General features: G+C 46.2%; 1 protein-coding gene across 6 annotated transcripts in view; it reads right to left on the reverse strand.

Moving 5' to 3' along the window:
- The window catches only part of Apbb2 (amyloid beta precursor protein binding family B member 2), a 204,690-nt gene that overhangs the window by 90,373 nt on the left and 95,386 nt on the right, over nucleotides 1–18,931 (reverse strand). For 2 of the 6 annotated variants that reach the window (XM_059275932.1, XM_059275930.1), the window contains exons 4-7: nucleotides 14,018–14,226; nucleotides 5,486–5,548; nucleotides 4,992–5,077; nucleotides 4,839–4,899 (exon numbers count right to left, since the gene is read on the reverse strand). In XM_059275932.1, the coding sequence (XP_059131915.1) occupies nucleotides 4,839–4,899; nucleotides 4,992–5,077; nucleotides 5,486–5,548; nucleotides 14,018–14,226 (419 nt within the window). The remainder of the gene's footprint in view (nucleotides 1–4,838; nucleotides 4,900–4,991; nucleotides 5,078–5,485; nucleotides 5,549–14,017; nucleotides 14,227–18,931) is intronic. The other 4 variants (XM_059275935.1, XM_059275934.1, XM_059275931.1 and 1 more) reach the window with 3 other exon arrangements.

Genomic DNA, 18,931 nt, shown 5'->3' on the forward strand with positions numbered 1-18,931 from the left:
CTCTACTGCTAAAAGCCCAAGCAACATGGGGTGGCCCTGGAGGATGTGTCCTGTGAAGGGACACACTGGAAGTAGATCCTCCGGGTCCTGCTGCCTACTAGTGGATTAAGAAGGAACTGCACTACTGTGTTGCTGAATTCTGCACAAATTCCCAAACTCGCAGTCATGAGCAAAATAAAACCGTGCCCAGCTACCAAGTTTTGTAGCAGTTTATGATGTAACGCAGAGGATGAGATCCCAAAGTCACCCAGGTAATAAAGAGCAGATCTTGATCTTGAACCCAGGCAGTCCAGGTCTAGAGTCCATGTCTTAACCATTACTAAGTTCGTTTGCTCCCCTGGCATTAAGCATTCGAAAATGTTTTCACCCAGTTAATGAATCCTCCATGCGAATCCAACCCAACTGGAGAAAACTAAATCTAAACCACAGAAACATTTTCAATGGTATGGACTTGTGCACAGCTATAAAATCCCCCAGAAATGCTAAGCAATGATAACCAATTTGTCACAGACCAGAAATAAATCTGAATGAGAGAAGACACTCTCTGAGACTTCCTGTTTATCTATTAGGGTTAATCTAGTCAGCTGCTGGCTAATATAATTACTTCATGGAAATATATGCTAATAGGAACCAAGGGAAGGCTCAGATAAATGAATCTCAAGAGAAATATCAGAACCCCGTGCCCACATCCCGTTTGTTTGAGAGGTCCTCCGTCAAGCGTACCTAGCCCTGATTGGCACCGTTCCTTCCTTTCTTTCTCCGTGTGGGGCAGGGCGTATGCAGCAAGGGCAGGACACAGGCAAAGCTCTCCTCAGGTCCAATGCCTGGATAATAACCCCCTACCCCCCCCCCCCCCGAGAAACCCAGCACTCACTGCAGCCATGGCACTGGAAGGCGCTGCAGTAAAAAACCACGCTGGCAGCCCTGTGGAAGACGCACCCAAACCACCTCTTATTTTGACCAAGTCTCAGACTTGACTGTGTCGCCTGCATAGTGGTCTCTGCAGGCATGCCACATCCATGTGGCTCCTGGGCTCAGCGGTGCGATCCTTTGGCCCACACCAGGACAACCATACCAAACTTTACCAAGGACAATAGACTACAAAGCGATGGGCCACAGGCGCCTAGAAGAGGGTGAGGAGTCCATCCTCAGCCAGTGACCTCCCAGCTCCACAACTCACGCCCACCTCTAGCAACTCTGCTACCGCAACCCCATCGAGCCAGACAGCCAAAGTGACCTTAAGCCTGGGGAAACAGTAGCTTGGAGTATATGGAACTGACACCTGCTTGGGCTCGGGAGTCCTGTGTACCTGAGTTCAAGTCTCATTTCCTCTAGCTTCCAGGTGAGCACACCGATGAAACGGATTACTAAACCCGCCCAATGCATCACTTATCTGCAATGTGAGGAACCCTTGCACGCAGGACAAGTCCATGAGCGGAGCCCAGGCCTGTGGATGGAGAAGCAGCGCTACACCCTTCCTTCTCTAGACTCGACCAGACATGACCGACTCATCTCCAAATGCTGCAGACTAGGGCTGCTCCATGTCACACGTGGTCTAACGTCATCTCGGGATCAGGAGGGACTTCTAATATGAGGCGCGATCATTTTACAGATGAGGAGTTTGAAACCCAAAGGAGCTGAAGCCTGGGACAACATAATCTTGCTTATTCATTTCCTCTACGGTGAGTTCAAAGAGCAATGTCCTCAAAGCCCTTCCTCACAAAAGTCACAAAAAGTGATTTGGCATATGCTACAACAAAGACAGTAGTGAGTGGCCAGAGGCTCAGGAGAGCCACGGTCAATACTGTTTCTGACACTAACTGCAGAACCCTAGAATTCACTTAAAAAAAAAATTTAAATCCACTTCCCATTCTATCCAAATCCAATGATTCCAAAGGAAATGTAGCCCTTTTCTTTGAAGGTGTAATGCCCAATACTTTCCACCAGGTGGCACAAAATCTCCTTTACAGAAACCTGAACAGTCACAACAAAGGAGGGAAGGAATTGGTGGGGTTTTTTTGTTGTTGGTTTTTTCCCCCAAAGCATTAACTTTTCTACAATTTGATTTTATTTAGTGTTAATCATGCATTTGGTCATCAATGCACTGTATGTATGTCACAGGAGAAGGGACTAAACTCAGACTTCAAAGCAGGAATGTTGGATGAACACAGGAAAGATCGCAAATAATGGGGGTCTTGGTTAGCGCTTCCTACCTGGCTGCCTAAGTACGGTGAGGAGTGGTCATTTTGTGATTATCTGTGAAAGGCCTGGATGTGCAGGGGTATTGAGAACACTTTCTTCTCCGATAAAAGTCAGTGAAGAGGAAAATGAAATAACTGGAGAAAATCATTTAAGACTATCACGGCAGAGAAGTTTTGCATTTATAAAAACCTCTAGGGACTAAATGCAAGTGGCTTCGTGGATTATATCCTGGAGTCAAAAGGGGACAGGAGAAGAAAATCTGGCCAAATCAGAAAGACATGCTTACTTAGGAGCTTTAAATTATTCCATAAGAAATGCCCTCCTTGCTGATCACTGAACAAGGGATTCTGAAGCCTGGCCACGGCTCTCAGTGATAAAGCATCTCCCTGGCATCCCTGCAACTATAGGTTGAATCTTTAATAAATGAAGGAAGGGAGGGAGGCAGGGAGGTGAAAGGAGAGGAGAAACTTAATACTAGAAAGTAATAGTTCGTGTGCAATCAAACTAAGACAAATAAATAAAGAACGGCAAAGCCTCAGGTGACCTGGGATGTGGGTGGGTGGTGGGTGGGGACTCTACGGTATTACTGATAGGACTGAACGTTACTGTAGACTTTCTGAAAGCAATTTTACAGGAAGTGACAGGAGCCATAAGGCTGATGGCCTTTGACCCGGCAATATCGGTTTCGGCAACTTCTTCCAAAGCAGTAATTGAAAAAGAGAAAAGTGTTGCCCATTTTTTTTGGAAGGTGTAGTTTTGCTCTGTGTGGTTTTGAACCATGCCAATGCTGCCACTGCCTAAATGGGGGAGGGGGACAGAGCGACTAATTAAATAGCAATAATGAAATTAAGGAGGACGGACCAGAGAACTGCTGAAAGAGATATGTGCAATAACTTTCAAAATGTTCCTTATTTGCACGTAGACTTGTTGGCATGCCAGGGTAGAGAAAGGACATTAGTGAGAAACTGCCTGCCTAATGGCTCTATGATTATGAAGATGTTAATATTAGTGAAAGCAGGGTGAAGGGCATATGGGGACTCAAGCTTGAGAACTTTTCAGTGAATCCGTAATTATTTCAAAATAAGACTAGGTTTAAGAATTACATTCGAGACACTGCCAGCCGCCGCCATGACAAGCAGCATGTGAAGATGCCGGTAAGCCATGAGCCACGTGGCAAGGTATAGATTTATAGAAATGGATTAATTTAAGATATAAGAACAGTTAGCAAGAAGCCTGCCACGGCCATACAGTTTGTAAGCAAAAAAAAAAAAAAAGAATTACATTCAAGCTCCCACACAGATGACCACCAATTACAAAACGTGTTTAATGTCTAAAACATTAAGAAGGCTCACAAACACTTTCAGAGTTGTAACTATACTCTGCCCTTTTGGGGACTGTGCATGTGTGGCCATGTGGGCTTGTATGGATGCTGCCATTTCTGTCTACAGGGTTCACCGGACAACTGAATTATCATATCATATCATATCATATCATATCATATTATATCTAGCAATTATTCTTATCTTCCTAGTGTGTAAGCTTTATATATATATATATATATATATATATATATATATATATATATATGAAGACATTTCATAAAAAACTAAGTTTATGTGCACGAAAGAGTATATGCTTCTTGCTTAGGTGTGCCCATGGAGGCCAAAAGAGGGCATGAGCTAAATTATAGATAAATTATAGACAGCTAAATTATAGGTGGTTGTTAGCTGTTGGAAACCAAACTCAGGTCCTCTGGAAGAGCAGCAAGTGCTCTTAACCACTGAGCCACCTCTCCAGCCCCAGGTAGACATTTTCATAGAGACCTTTTGGATGATCACTCCTCATAGACTATATTTAGAATTCTTTTTTTTTAACTATATTTAGAATTCTATAGAACATGGAATTAAATATTTTTGTAGTGCTTGTCCGTGTGTGTGTGTGTGTGTGTGTGTGTGTGTGTGTGTGTGTGCACACAAGAACACCTGTGTAGGCCAGAGGCTAACCTTGAGTTGCACTGATTGGATAACTTCACTGATTGTATAATGAAGCACAAGAAAACAGTTACAGGCTATAAGAGACGGGAAGGCCAATGTCCACTGTGATTACTATAAAGGTACCGAAGCCCCAAAGCCCCCTTCCCCTCATAGTGAGTTTCTCCATCATGGGGGACCTTCTGGATCAAGGGTGGGACAAGAGCAATTTGAAGGAGGTTTAAGTTTGAAGATGTCCTTTTGAGTTTCTGGTTTGGTCCTCTTCAGGATGTGCCCCATTTCTCCCAATAATTTTCACTGAACTACAGGTGCCCCTAGACTCACAGTGGTTATCCCACAGCCTGGCCACACGACCTACTGTCACATTTCTTGTTTCCTCTTTTCCGTCTTTGGGCTGACTGAGGACAGCCCCTCCTGTCCTGTCATAGCATAGTGAGAGTTTACATGGTGGTGACTACAGAAATACCACAAGCCTAAACTGGAACAGGGGCTTTCTTAAAATGTCACAGAGACTAAGAAAGAGAGACAATGAAAGGGTAATTACTTAGTAAGTGGCTTGGGGTGGTGGTGGTGGTGGCATTATTCAAAGCCATTACTCTGGTGTGAGAATACAAGCTAGCGGCTGAAAGCATCTTTCTTACAAACCTTGGCTTCTGGGTCACTGTTGACACTACAAGAATCATCGTCATCAGCATGAGGGGCGTTTCTAGAAAGAAAACATAAAACTGGTCTTACAATTCTGTCGTGAAGCCTGGATGCCGAAGCCTCCCCTCTTGGCAATCCCTTCCACCCTCCTACCTGAGTTTCAAGGATGCATAGCGTAGCGTGGCCCCTTCAAACTCTTTCAGACTGGGGTCTGGGTTAACTGTAGCTGCGTGCAAATCCTAGAGGGGAAAAAAGTCCTGTTAGGGTACAATGGAAGGGTTCGTTACCCTGCCTCAGATACCGAAGAGGAGAGAATGCCCCCAGCAAGAGGCGGCGGAGAGTGGATGTGAGCTTAGGCAGAAAACGGCATGCAAAGGCTGCTGTGTGCGGACGTGGCTCACAAGCTCTGGCTCTTACAAGACAACAGGGGACCTGGTGCACACCAGCTTGAAATCATTCACAATGGGAGACATCCAAAAAAAAAAAAATAGACAATGTGAATGTGAGCGGCACGCCCCGGCGAGAAGCCCCATCACTCCGTCCCTGCAGAATGCATGATATGCATGGAGAAGAAAAATAAACAGCCACAGCCATGCAGAAAGGAACAAAAAAATATTAAGTGATCTAAAATCTGACAATATACTTGCCTTCCAAATGTCACTATTAATCTTTCCCCCATTCAGAACAGCAAAATCACTCCATGGCTGTTTCTAGACATATAATTATTCACATAGGGAAAAAACAAAAAAGCACATAGATTTAAAGAAAATAAAAAGAAAACAAAACACAAGGAGGAAAAAAAAACACAAGACACTGTTGTTAGCATTGATATTCACAGGACGGGTTAGGGAACATATTAAATCTAAAAGTAAGTAACTTGTTAGTGCTCTCTCTAAGCTAGATTATTACCTGACCGCGGCAGGCTTCAAACCAAATAAAAGACTCAACATTATTAAAATGAGGTGTAGTTATTTCCTAAATGTGGTCCCAGAAGCAAACCACATGCTTTCCCACACTCAGTCCCCAGTCTACACAGTTCTATAAAGACCCCCCCCCCCATACACATACACACACCACGACACACGTTTTCTAGAGATAGAAGTGGAATCAGGGATGTCTCTATGCTGTCTTGGGAACTGTGGGATGCCTCTGTCTACGAGCACAAGGCTGGAGTCAAGGTACTGCTACTTCAGGAGGGAAGGGACAATGAAGAGAACAGACGCTTAGTCAGGAGCAGAGGCTGACACCATCATTCCGGCGAGATTCATTGCACTCAATGAAAGATGGCCCCACCCACCCAGTCTACTATCCACTACCGATTCATAAACGCTCTGCTTCGATGCCACACAAGTCTGTCCAGAGTGCACACCTGCCAGGGAAATGATTTTCTAAGTGGCTACAGACCACAGCCGGGAGCCCTGCACACTGGGAAAGCTCCCACAGCAGACCTCTGCACAGAAGCAACTCCTTCCACTCACCCCAGACAACGAGGAAACTCGTTTTTTCCTACCGTGCCAAGGGAAGACCCAAGTATTTTTCATAGATTTATGGAACTAAATGAAGCTACTAAAACTCAAGGATGGCCTTGTGAATCTCTCCTCAGAGGAAACATTAACAATGCAGAGTTTTCAACCAAGGAACTTTTCAACTGAAGTTTGTTGCAAATGAGCAGGAACTGGTGACCCAGAACTTACAGTCAGACCCCTAAGGCAGGTTTTCACTAAGAACAAACCAACTTCAGGCCAAACGCCCTGTGGAATGGTGGGCTGCTTAACTCCTCGGACTTGGCAAGGTGGATGGACTACTGCTCACTCCCACTGTCAACACAACTGGCTTTCTTTTGGGGGCTAGGGGCCAGAGTTGCCATATTCATAATACAGAAGAACTCAGATCACAACACTAATTTTGAAAAGTAATCTCTTCTAATGAATGTAAGGACAGGAATGTTGCCCATCTTAGCTCTCTCCTTACTCGATATCCCTCAAAGCGTGTTCAGCCTCCACTGAGAAGTGTAACTTGGGAAAATTGTGGCCCGTTAGCTCAGAAGGGCTGGGAACCTGAGATGGGTACAGGGTTTTATGTATGTATGTTTTCCTGGGAAAGGCCTATAAGCTTTGCTCCTATTTTTAATATATATTTAAAATTTGACTTTGTACACGTGTGTGTATATACCCGAGTATACGTATGTGCACCAAATGTATGCACGGACCTGCAGAGTTCAGAACGAGGGCATCAGATCCCTGAAAACTGGAGTCACAGGTGATTGTGAGCCGTCACTGGGTGCTGAGAACCTACCTCGGCTGCCTTGCAAGAGCAGGGAGCCCTCTTAACAGCTGGGTTATCTCTCCAGCCCCACTGTTCCTATTCTCAGAGGGACCAGTGGTGGCCAGGCTGTCACTGCTCTGGAGCTATAGAAAATGCTCCTGTAAGAGCAAGCAGCAAGTGCCGAAGACAACATCAAGCTGCAAGTTTTTTTTCCAAGCAAGGCCCCCACGGCTCCACATCAGGACCCCGGATGCAGGGTGGGCTCCACATCAGGACCCCAGCCGCAGAGGGGGCTCCACATCAGGACCTCGGATGCAGGGTGGGCTCCACATCAGGACCCCGGCTGCAGAGGGAGCTCCACATCAGGACCCCGGCTGCAGAGGGGGCTCCACATCAGGACCCCGGATGCAGGGTGGGCAGCTTCCCTTCTCCCTTTAGGTTGAACTTTGAAAAGGGGCATCAGATGAGGAGTCGAAGAGAGTCAAGCTAACTATGTTTGTGTGGAGAAACTTCAGAGGAAAAAGAAAGAAGAGGAAGGAATGGGAAGAGAATGGGGGAGGATGCAGGGAGAGAGGGAGGGAAGGAGAAAGAAAAAAAGGAAGAAAGAAAAGGGAGGGAGAGAGAAAGGTGGGGGAGAAAGAAGGCAAGAGTGATGTCTGAAAAATAGACACTTGAAATCAGAAATTAGCCAAAGAGGGCTCTGTGTGGACAGAAGGATATTTTAAATGCAGCATTCAGAAAAACTTCAGAAGTGGATTAAAACAGGCCTCTGTGTGGGTGTCGAATGGAAGCCTTTTTATATGGCTGCTCTCTGGACACAGGAGTCTCTGTAAAGGGAGTGTTGACTGTGGCCTCTCTGAAGCGAGCTCTTATGCTGTGGAGTCAGCTGGCAGCCGCCTGACGGTCACCCACATCTACATAAACAAAAGCCCTGTGCAGTGACTTTGCAGAAGGCAGCAACAGGGAACACTTATTGCAAAACCCAAGTACGGAACAGTGGCGATGGCGTTATGACTGGGCCAGAGGTATTTATGTTTAAACCTCACTTTAAAATAACTCATTGATATCAAAGATGGAAAATTCTCTTTCTCTTAAAAGCAACCATAACTTTTCCTTTCCCTCCCCTTTTTTAAACAAAGAACAACACACTTTTTCTTAAACTTTAAGAACAACATTGTATGGCCATTTAATTATTTTTAATTAATAAGAGAAAATATTTTCTACATTTAGCCAACTATTTAATAAACTTACTTACTTTCATAGTGCTGGGACTCAACCTACGGCCTTGAGCATGTCAGCCAAGCACTCTCCCCAGCTCTAGTAAATAATGTTAGCTAATAAAATTTTAAAAATAATAAACCTCCCAGAGGTTCTTTGGCTCAACAGAAAGTCTACAGTCACTTCGGTCTGCAGCGGGGAGAATGGGAAAGATAAGAGGGGGTGGGGGACCAAGAGGAAGCAGTAAAAGAGGAGACAGGAGGGGAGCCCTACGCTTCAGGCAGGAAGAGACACACAAGATAGGGTGAGAGGGAATGGACAGAGAGCATCTCCTATAAGCAACCTGCCTGGGAACCTTCTAGGTAGAGCCGATAAAGTCTGGAATGGCCACGAGATGTCCTAGTGATTCTAGCTGGAATCACTGCCTCCTGGTCCTTACCCTGGCCCTATGTACAGCATCCATAGCTCTAAATATGATGCTCAGGGTGCAGCATCCATGGCTCTAAATATGATGTTCAGGGTGCAGCATCCATGGCTCTAAATATGATGCTCAGGGTGCAGCATCCATGGCTCTAAATACGATGCTCAGGGTGCAGCATCCATGGCTCTAAATATGATGCTCAGGGTGCAGCATCCATGGCTCTAAATATGATGCTCACGGTGCAGCATCCATGGCTCTAAATATGATGCTCACGGTGCAGCATCCATGGCTCTAAATATGATGCTCAGGGTGCAGCATCCATGGCTCTAAATATGGTGCTCAGGGTGCAGCATCCATGGCTCTAAATATGATGCTCAGGGTGCAGCATCCATGGCTCTAAATATGAGGCCCAGGGTGCAGCATCCATGGCTCTAAATCACGCTCAGTGATGGGAAAGCTGCAGAGCCCTGGCTCCCATGGTGTATACTGAGTGGCTGACCCAGTGCTCAGAACACAATGCCTGCCCTTCTAGACCTATGGCACCACGCAGGGCCTGTGCAAGGGTGGGTCCGCTAGGGAGAGCCAAGCACATATCTTGGATGACTGAGTGCTTTTATCCTAATTTCCCTCAGGGTGGAGGATCCTGGAAAACAGTTCCACAAATCAAAGAGAAATGGACCAATGACCTTCAGTTGGAAAAGGCCCTTCTTCAACAAAGCCGCCAGGGTGTTCCTGAGGATGGATTCTCAGGAGCTGGGGAGGAAGTCCTTCTGAGGAAGCCATCTTTACTATGTGCTATGCATGGCTGGGATGTGTCCTCTCAAAACCCTGTGTGGGAAACAGTCCCAAAGTGTAGCAGTGTTGGGGATGGGGTGGGGACTAACGGAGGTGGTCGGGTCATCAGGGCTCCGCTCTGGTGGATGGATAAGTGTTCACACCTGACAGTCCATCCTCTTATTCCCTGTTTCTCCTCTTTGCTCCGAGGATGAGGCAGGAAGAAGGCTCTCATCAGACGCAGCTTCTCTAACCTGGACCCTCGCCCCTGCTCCAGCCTACGAGACAGCACGTTTCTGCTCGTTACAAATCACTGTAGTGCTTTGCATCTGGAGCAGAAACCAAAGGCCCGGGAATCCACCCTCAGCTCACAGGCTGGGAAACGCTGCTCTTGCATCTACAAGGTCCATCTCTGAGGGTCTTTGCTGCCCTCCAATACCACATTCACTTGACCAGGCTGTGCAATTTGGTGAAATGACAGAACGGTCCTTCGATGGGGCGACCTTACTCCAGGGACGCATGGAAATATACAGGTTTTGGACATGTGTGCTCTTCCTGGGGGTGATAACTGTTTAGGCAGCCAATGGCCACAAGCACGTTAGCAAGTAGAGAGACTTCTTAAGGAGACAAGGTCTCCTCTGAGGGTCCCACTCTCCACACTTCTTGAGAAACCCTGGCAATCTCGACAGGAAGATTCTAAGCAAGTCTTGGCCGCAGGCCAAGAGCTAGTCATAAAAAATACCTTGTATGGCGCCCCGTTTCTCTCTTTAAAATTCCACATCCACATAATTTCAGAGGTAATTTGGAACAAGTAAATGGTTTGGGAGGGGAGGGGGGGGAGAGGGCTGTGGGCCAAGTTTCAGTAGCAAATATTTCTCGGCCAGTTGATAAACTTTCAAAAACACTTGCGGGCGCGTGCGCTGGAAACATTATCCGATGTGCTTAACACTTCCCGGGTGAACTTTGGAAAGTGAAATGTGAAATTTTCAAACTGTAAGGAAGCCCGCAGTCCTAAAGTTTTGGTGCCGTCAACAGATTTGGCGCTCATCTAACTGATTTTTCTTTTCAAGCCAGCTCACAAGAGAGCTCACTGAAAACACGCATCTCTGACAGGACACATTACAAGCTACTTCTCTCTCTCTTTTAACATTCTGCTCTTTTTTTTTTCCCCCATGCTTTGAAATTAGTTGAAACGGATTCTATTTAGGGATCAAAGAGATGGAGCGAGAGAAATAATCATTTCTCTTCCGCTGTCTTCGGCACCTGGGACGACGTTATTAAGGAGTCATTTTCTGGATGGCTCTGTGTGTGACGCAGCCCTCCCTTTGGGTGAGATGAAGAGATCTGGGAGTCTCCACGTTTCCTAACATAGCATGTCAAGTCTCAGGTGGGAACAGGGCGGGCAGCGGATCAAAGTCCAAGGTTGACTTCGCCACATACTAGCTCTATTATCTTATGGATGCCACTTAACCTTTCTGTTTCAAATTAAAATAGGAGTGACAGCCACCCTTGGTGACAGGTGGGGGTTTTGTGGGAATAATGGGACAAGACACTGGCCCTGTAAACATGTGCCCCCTCTTGGGGCCCATGGTTTGGTATCATCCTCAATGTTCCCATGTTCTAGGTATGTTAAGCGGCTGGCTGCCTGCCTCTTCCCTTACTCTAATCTCCCTCTCTATCCGCTCAGCCCTCTGCTCCTATGATTACAATGTGTCGGCCCTCTTACATCTGCTGGGATGTTTGCCTTAATGGATGGCCTCACGTACCAGGGAAATTGTGCACGAAGTAAACAGTCAAAAGGTTCATCTGAGGAACCAACCGCTATCCCATCTGTCAATCAAAGGGCTGGTGGCCGGGGGAATGTAGCTTAGTAGCTGAGTATTTGCCTAGCCTGTGTGAGGCCCTGACTTCTGTTCTTGTTACCAGGATGGATGAATGAATGAATGAACAAATGAATGTATGAACAAGTAAATACTCCAATAAATGGTAGAGTGCTTGCCTGCCAGGCATGAGGTCCTGGGTTTGACCTCTGGCACTACAGTAAAAACATAAATAAGTAAGCCAGCCAACAGACAAAGAAACGGCTGAGCATGAGTCAGTCACTGCCTGTCTGAAACCTCCAAAACCATTCATTTTCTGAAGCTCCACTGAGGGAGAAAACTGCACAGGAAAGACAAATGGAAGCAGGGGTGGGGGTGGGGGTGGGGGTAAACCCGGGGTAGAGCCAGGGGACCTGTAATGCCAGCTGCAGGGCTACTCAACTCTGATTCTCAGACGCCATCTTCTCTGCCATGGCAGAGTCCTATAAGGGTCAAACATCGTATTTACAAAACCCTCTCATTTTGTTCCCTGTGGTGCTGGGGACTGAACCCAGCTCCCTGTGTAGGTAAGTACTCTATCACTGAGCTACTCACTCAGGCCCCACAATTCTTCATAAGTAACCGGGAAGCTGAAAACTCCAGAGGAGAAAGCGGATGTGGTAAGTCCCGTGAAGCTGGGGAAGGGGCCCTGAACAGTGGGTGGGGGCAGGAAGCAGGCACAGGATGGGAAGGAACAGGTAAGAGTGGACTCCAAGAGCCTCATGGATGAGAGAGGCCCTCCACTACCTGACGGTTTTACCCAGGGTCAGCTGCCCAGCTCTACTGCGTTCCTCCTAACACTTCACACAACACTGAAACAAAACTCTACCATGTTAAGAAAAGAAATAAAAATCCAAGCCACACAACCCCAGACCACACCCCTTGGATGCCACCAGGCAGGCACAAAGAAGGACTTACTTTCTTCTAAGTATGGAGGGCACAAGGCACCTGGAATAGGGAGCGAGTCTCCAGTTAGTGCAACCTTGTGACTTCAGGGACAACAGGAGGCCGAGGACATTGAAAATCTAAAGCCAGAGACACTGAGAAGAGTCCTGGCCAGGGATTCAGACACTCTGGGTGCTGTTGTGTATCACTGATAGCTCCGTGCCTCAGTTTCCCTATCTATAATGTACTTTCCCGGTTGAACACAACTAAACAGTTAGGATAGAACGACTCAGCCCTGTTAGAGCAAGATCAGAGGCAAATACTGGTTGGCTCTGCATGGGGACGGGGCGGGGTTGGGGGCGCATCTGCAGTACAGAGTGTGAGCCCAGGGATGTCCGAGACAGGGCAGAAGTAGGCGCCTTCACATCAAGCTTGTTGAAGGCTAGAGCTGCACTGGTTTATTCCTATTCCAAGCGCACCTAACACAAGGTGACTAAGTCACTGGATAGAAGTTGCTTAGGATGGACAACTATTAGGCTTCAATGAAATGCTATCAAAATCATCCAGTGCTCAACAACAAAATCCTACGTGGTTCACTGGCACTGAATCACATGACCAGGGCAGAGTCCAAACCAGCCAAGGCTCTCGTCTACCGAGGGCGTAGCTAGCGCCAACCCTTCTGTCTAAAGATGGAGAGCTGGGGTTAGGGCTGGGGAAGGGCGATGCCGAAGAAGCCCTCTAGAGCAGGAAGCTGAGAACAACACCAGTCTTCCCGCCTCCCGGAGAGGAACAGGTCACCGATCAGAAAAGTCAGGAACAAGACGCTGGCTACTTTTAAAGACAGGGTGGGTGATAGGAGAGGCGAGTGCAGAAGAGTCTGGCCAGTTAGGGTAAGGTTCAAATGCACTCATTTCTCAAACCAAAAGAAAATGGGCTTGTTTAAAGAATAAAGGATTATCATCAGCAGAAAGGGGGCGGGGGAGGAAAGATAGCCTGCTAGAGAAACCATTCATAGAAATAAATAAATAAATATAGATAAATAAATAAAGCTGTCTGTCACCTGGCTGTGACCTTTTCTGGTGATAATTCTCTTGAGTGTGCTGTTACTAGAACTGCGGGAACCATTACATGAATGAATACCACAATGAAATTCTTTAAGGCCTCAATTCTTTGTTTAAACATCCCGATTTCTTCCTCGGGGATACCCGGAATTTATGCCGCTAATTATTTCCAAAATAATGTCACTTCTGCTAAATAAACACATCTCTTTTTTTTCTCCTTAAATAGGAATTAAGCCTTTAAGTGCTCTCAAGGGTTATTCCTGCAAGACATCTTCAGCATGCTAGCAAATGAACCCAAGGCTAATAAGATACATGGTAATTATAACATGTCTGGCCAAGAGATGTTCCTCTATGTGTAAATATTTCATGGATCCAGCACCATGCAATGGTACCTGCCGAGTAAATTGCTGCCTCCATGAGCCCTAGGGAAACTTAGCCACTTCCCACTAATCAGCTCCTCATGTTTTTGTACTTAGAAGGGTGTTTCACGAGACCAGAATCCATCAAAAGTGAAAACAGCCCTGAATGACAGACATATTAACACTATTTACTAAGAAGCTGCATTACTGAGCTCTCGAATACAACATGCATGGCCATCAAAAGGCTTACCTCAACGACCTGCTGGGGCAGAGGCTGTGAGTCTAAAGGGAAACTGAGTCCCATCTACTAAACATGTGTAAAGATACTCCACTTTACCTCATTCTCTGGGGTGGGAGATGGCGTTACTGAGCTAAGTGATCCTTTCCTAGAACCCTGGAGGTCCACTGGGATGGAGACAGGCCGTTCCCACTGCGTCGTTCCTGTCGGGATGTGCCAGTAATAGGTCCCAGCAATGTCACTGACCCTTTTCCAGCCCGGCGGTAAATCCGGATCCGTCTGAAATGAATGGTCACTCCAGATATCTGCTGAGAAATGGAAAAAAAAAATGGGGATTTTACTAAAAGAGAAAAAGGAAGCTTCCAACAGCCAGGTAAACCCTACACGCAGAGACATCTACATCCAATGAGAAGAACCTACCATATAAAGTGCCGTTAAAAGGGTACTACAGGAGGAAACAGAACTGGAAAGGCTGTTTGCCATCTGTGAAGAGAGGCATGAAGACCTCATCTTCAAGTCCAAGAACCCCAAGCTAGAGCTCCATGAATCATAACCAACCATGCAGGCAAACTCCACATGTTTACACACACAGCCTACCAGATCCCACTCTCAATCCGGAAGAAGGACAGGTTGGCACTACGCATCCTTCCTGGCTATAAGTCTAAATTTCTGTAACTACTTTCTATAGATAAGCATTGTGTTTGCGCTGAACCACCCACAGAGGAGCAGTGTCTCTTCCAGGCCTCGAGGACTCTGAAGTGCACACTTTTAGGAAAAGCAAACTGAAATAAAGAGCTGTGGAATTCAACAGAGGGCCAGATTGGCTTTCAAAGTGGGCCGGTGCTGTAAAAACATGGAAGAAGGTGGGAGTGAGAGGTCATACGGAATGGCGGAGAGTGTGGTCAACCGGCAAGCGTCTGCCAAGTCCAAAGACTCTCAAATTCAATAAATAACTCTTAAGAATTGTGGGTGCCAAACAGAGTTTACCCACTGGACAGTTTCGGGCACACTTAACCTTCCTTGGTATTTTCACTATCTATTGAGTAATTATTTGCTTAATTTTTTTCTTATCCTGGAGTTGAATATCAAAGGGATAAAATGTACAAGAGAAAAGAGTGAGAAATTCAGAGATGAAGGGTTGTGGAGAAGCCACAGCACTAATGGTGTCCGTGTGGCAGGCTGACAACTGGCCTCTAGACCTGAGCACTGTTCTATTCTAAGGGCTAGGCCCGTTTCTATGCAGCCACACAGAAAAGCCTGAATGCTTTATTGCATTTCCAATGAGAACACATGTGGGCTTCGCTCAATACTGCATCATTGTGTAATGTGGGCACACATTCCCAAAGCTGTTACAGGACAGAAGAAAAAGAGAGGCCAAACAAAGAGGCTGGCGAAGTCCCCGGGCAGAGATGTGTATCTACACCGTTGATGGTACCCCAGCATTCACTTCTTTCATTTCAGCTTGCCAGAGGCAAAACTGTCACAGGTCTCAAATGACGGTGGGAACAGTGTGCCCTAGCCATAGGAAAATTAAGCATGATTATGCAATTCCAACTTAACAAAATTTGCAGAAACAAATCTAACCCAATGTGTTTATATTCCCCATTCACACCCCTCCCCCCTTAGGAGGTAAATGGATTGTTCCTGATATCCCTCTGTTGTTAACATCTCCACTGGGGCAGGGAGAGGAAAATGCAGGGGATTTAAGTTGGAGAAGTTTGGAGTACGTGAGTGCCCTCATAGGGTCTCCTTCCGTGGCTCCCAGTCGAAGAGGTCTGGGGCAAAAATGGGAAGGAATGAAAGGGTGCTTGTTCCTACCTCTGTGGTTCATGAGGTCTGTGCACGTGTGCCTGAGAGCGAGGAACAGCCATGCACACCATCAGAGTAGGAATTCACACCAGACCAAGGGCAGAGTGCAAGGGCAGTGGCCTTGAACCTACCTAGAGTGTGTGAGGGGGACTTGGCACTAGAGGGCACGACCTGAGCTATTCTATGTTGAACCAAACACCCTACATTTCTTACCTTGTTTGTATTTTAAATTTCTGCTGAGATCGTGTTAGAAAAAAAAATACTCGGAATGGGGGTTTATTCTGTTGCTAAAAATAGATGACATAAAATAAAAATAGATGGTGGAGGAAGTAGGCCACGCTCCAAGATTCACGGTTCCAGCATCCTGTCTAGAAGCACACCATACTCGTGTGAGGGCCAAATGCTGGGAGGGCAGGAAGACATCACGTCCATCTCAACCATCAGCCTACTTCCCACACCCCAAAACAGGCTTTCACTATCAGGTGGATGGGTAGATGGATGGATGGATGGATAAAGGAGGAAGAAATTACCGAATGAATTAGGTTTTTCCAATAGCAAACCTGGTATCTAACAAAAGAGGAATTCTGAAGAAGTGAGTTCTGTACATTGTCACAAAACAGACATTCATCCAGGGTCAACGTCTATTTCTTTTGATGGCATTTATGTCTATTCTCACAGGTAAACAGAGATAGAGCCAGCCTTCTACATCCACACTGCAGGCTCCACATTTATGGATGAAAGCCGTCAAGGAGTTACACGTGATAGATCTGCTGGGAGGGTCCAGAGCACAATGGGATATGCTTGGTTTCCAGTGGGAATATTCCAAAAGACATCAATGTTAGAGAAATTATTTTTCCTTGAGTGGGTCATATCCATTGTAATCTTGGATGTTAGAGCCAGAATCAGAACACAAAAAGTACACCCTGGGGCTGGCCATTGGTGGTGCACGAATATAATCCCAGCACTTGGGAGGCAGAGGCAGGCAGATCTCTGTGAGTTCGAGGCCATCCTGGTCTACAAAGTGAGTTCCAGGACAGCCAGAACTGTTACACAGAGAAACCCTGTCTTGAAAAAAAAAAAGTACCCCATGGGATCCTGTCTGCTTCCCGCTTTCAGAACTGGAACTAAGATCAACTGTAGGGCTCTCAACGAAAGATGGATAAGAGTCAGAACGGCAGAACACACAGAAAGTCTCCAGAGGACTCTTACTACCTCAAGTTTCAGCACAACTTTCTTACACAGCCGTCCGCTTAGCAAACATTAAAAGCACCACACAAGAGGGCAGGTGGGTCAAACAAGGAGAACTTGTCTATGTCACACAGACTTGTACATACTGGAGGGGAATTTTAATAGAAGCATGCTGAAAACAAAAGATTATCATTAATGAATGAAGAAGCTATGCTATATCACGACTTGGCAATTCCACCCCTGGAACATGTCCTAGAGAACCCACACATGCATATTAGGTATGCAGACCATGGTAGCAACATTGAAATGGCCCCAGACTCAAAACAACTCAGACCTCCTCTTAGAGAAGAATAGGAAATTACAGCGGAATAAATAAATAACCAAAACGAGCCAAGCAGAGCTGCACACAGCAATACAAAGTGTACAACACGCCCCTGATGAAAAGGACCAGACAAAGACACCACACTCACTACATATCCATTCAGATAAAGTCCAACCATTAATTATTTAGTGACAGACACAAACTGTTTAAACTGTCAAAGACGCAAACACACAGTCATCATATAAAAAAAAAAATTACAGGCTGATGAACAGCCAAAAGTGGGGGTGGGGTGGGGGGAGTAGGGGGTGTTGGTTTTGACTAGAAAAGGGCACACTCCTGGTCTTCCATAGTCTAAAAATTTCATTGGTGGTGACATGGATGTTTCTTTTATAATTATCTATTAATCTGCATGCTTAATCTACTTTTCTGAGTGTTTATTTTTCACAAGTGGAAAAACAGAGGCTGGAGAGATGGCTCAGGTGGTAAAGTATCTGCCAGCCAAGCCTGATCTGAAGAAGTCACCTAAGAGGTGGGTGTGGCAGTGTGTGCTTGCAATCTCAGCACTGGAAGGCAGAGATAGGAAGCTCCCTGGAGGTCTTCTGACCTCTCCATGCACACTGTGACACACATATACAACAGAGAGAGAGAGAGAGAGAGAGAGAGAGAGAGAGAGAGAGAGAGAGAGAGAGAGAGAGAGAGAGGAGAGAGAGAAAAGAGAGAAGAGAGAGAGATTTATTATCCAAATCAAGGTATCCTCAATGTCTACAAGATCCAAACAAAAAACAAGGGGTTCATTCAAGGCTCTTGATGGCTCCATTGAGTACAGATGATTCAAAGAGCCCAGCAGCGGCTTTATATAGCTTGGCCTGGGAATGAGTGGGAATGCCCTGGGGATTATCTTACCTGGCTCGGCCATTCACTATTTGAATGGCCCTGGACAAACCAGGCAGCTTCTTAGAACGCCAGATGTTTATCTGTAAAACACAGGTCACAGTAGCAGCTGCCTGACTGGGTTGTGGGTCAATACTCAGAACAGAGTGGGACACAGGACAGGAATACTTCAGCAATATAGCAAGGTATCCAATTCACCGAAGATCCCCCACTTCAGTACAAAGGAAAATGCCTAGTACAGACATCACAAGGTTAAATGGCCACCGTGGTTCCAAGAATAAGGATGAAATGGAGATAATCTCCTGGTGACTTTTCAGTGAGAAGTCACTCCAGTTCACTCCAGCAAGACCAGCCTGAGACAACGCCTGCCCTGCTGGCCCTCCTCTCTCACAAGACACTCTCTTGTCCTCCAAATCTCTGTCTCTGTCTGCCTGTCTCTCTCCATCTCTCTCTGCCAATGAGGGAAAAAAAAAAAAAAACACTTCATGACTTCTAAAACAAGCATGCCCTTTAGAACACCATTAAGGCACAGGCTCCGCTTTGCCTAAGCGTCTCTCAAACACAACTCAACCCCAAATGAAGACAGTTGCTTTGTGTCTGTACAGGTTTTTTGGTTTCCCCCTGCTGTGAGTCTGCAGTCTTCATTGGTGAAGAAGTCCTGCTCTCTCCACTGCGGAAGACATGCCTTGACTGCATTTAATGCTCAAGACAATCAATCCCTGCTAGAAGGCAAGGCCACATCCGGGCCTTTTAGGCATGATGGTGCTGTGACAGTACAGAGGGCAAGAAGATTCGAAAGGACA

The sequence above is a fragment of the Peromyscus eremicus genome, chromosome 10, assembly GCF_949786415.1.
Source record: "Peromyscus eremicus chromosome 10, PerEre_H2_v1, whole genome shotgun sequence".
Taxonomy (NCBI): domain Eukaryota; kingdom Metazoa; phylum Chordata; class Mammalia; order Rodentia; family Cricetidae; genus Peromyscus; species Peromyscus eremicus.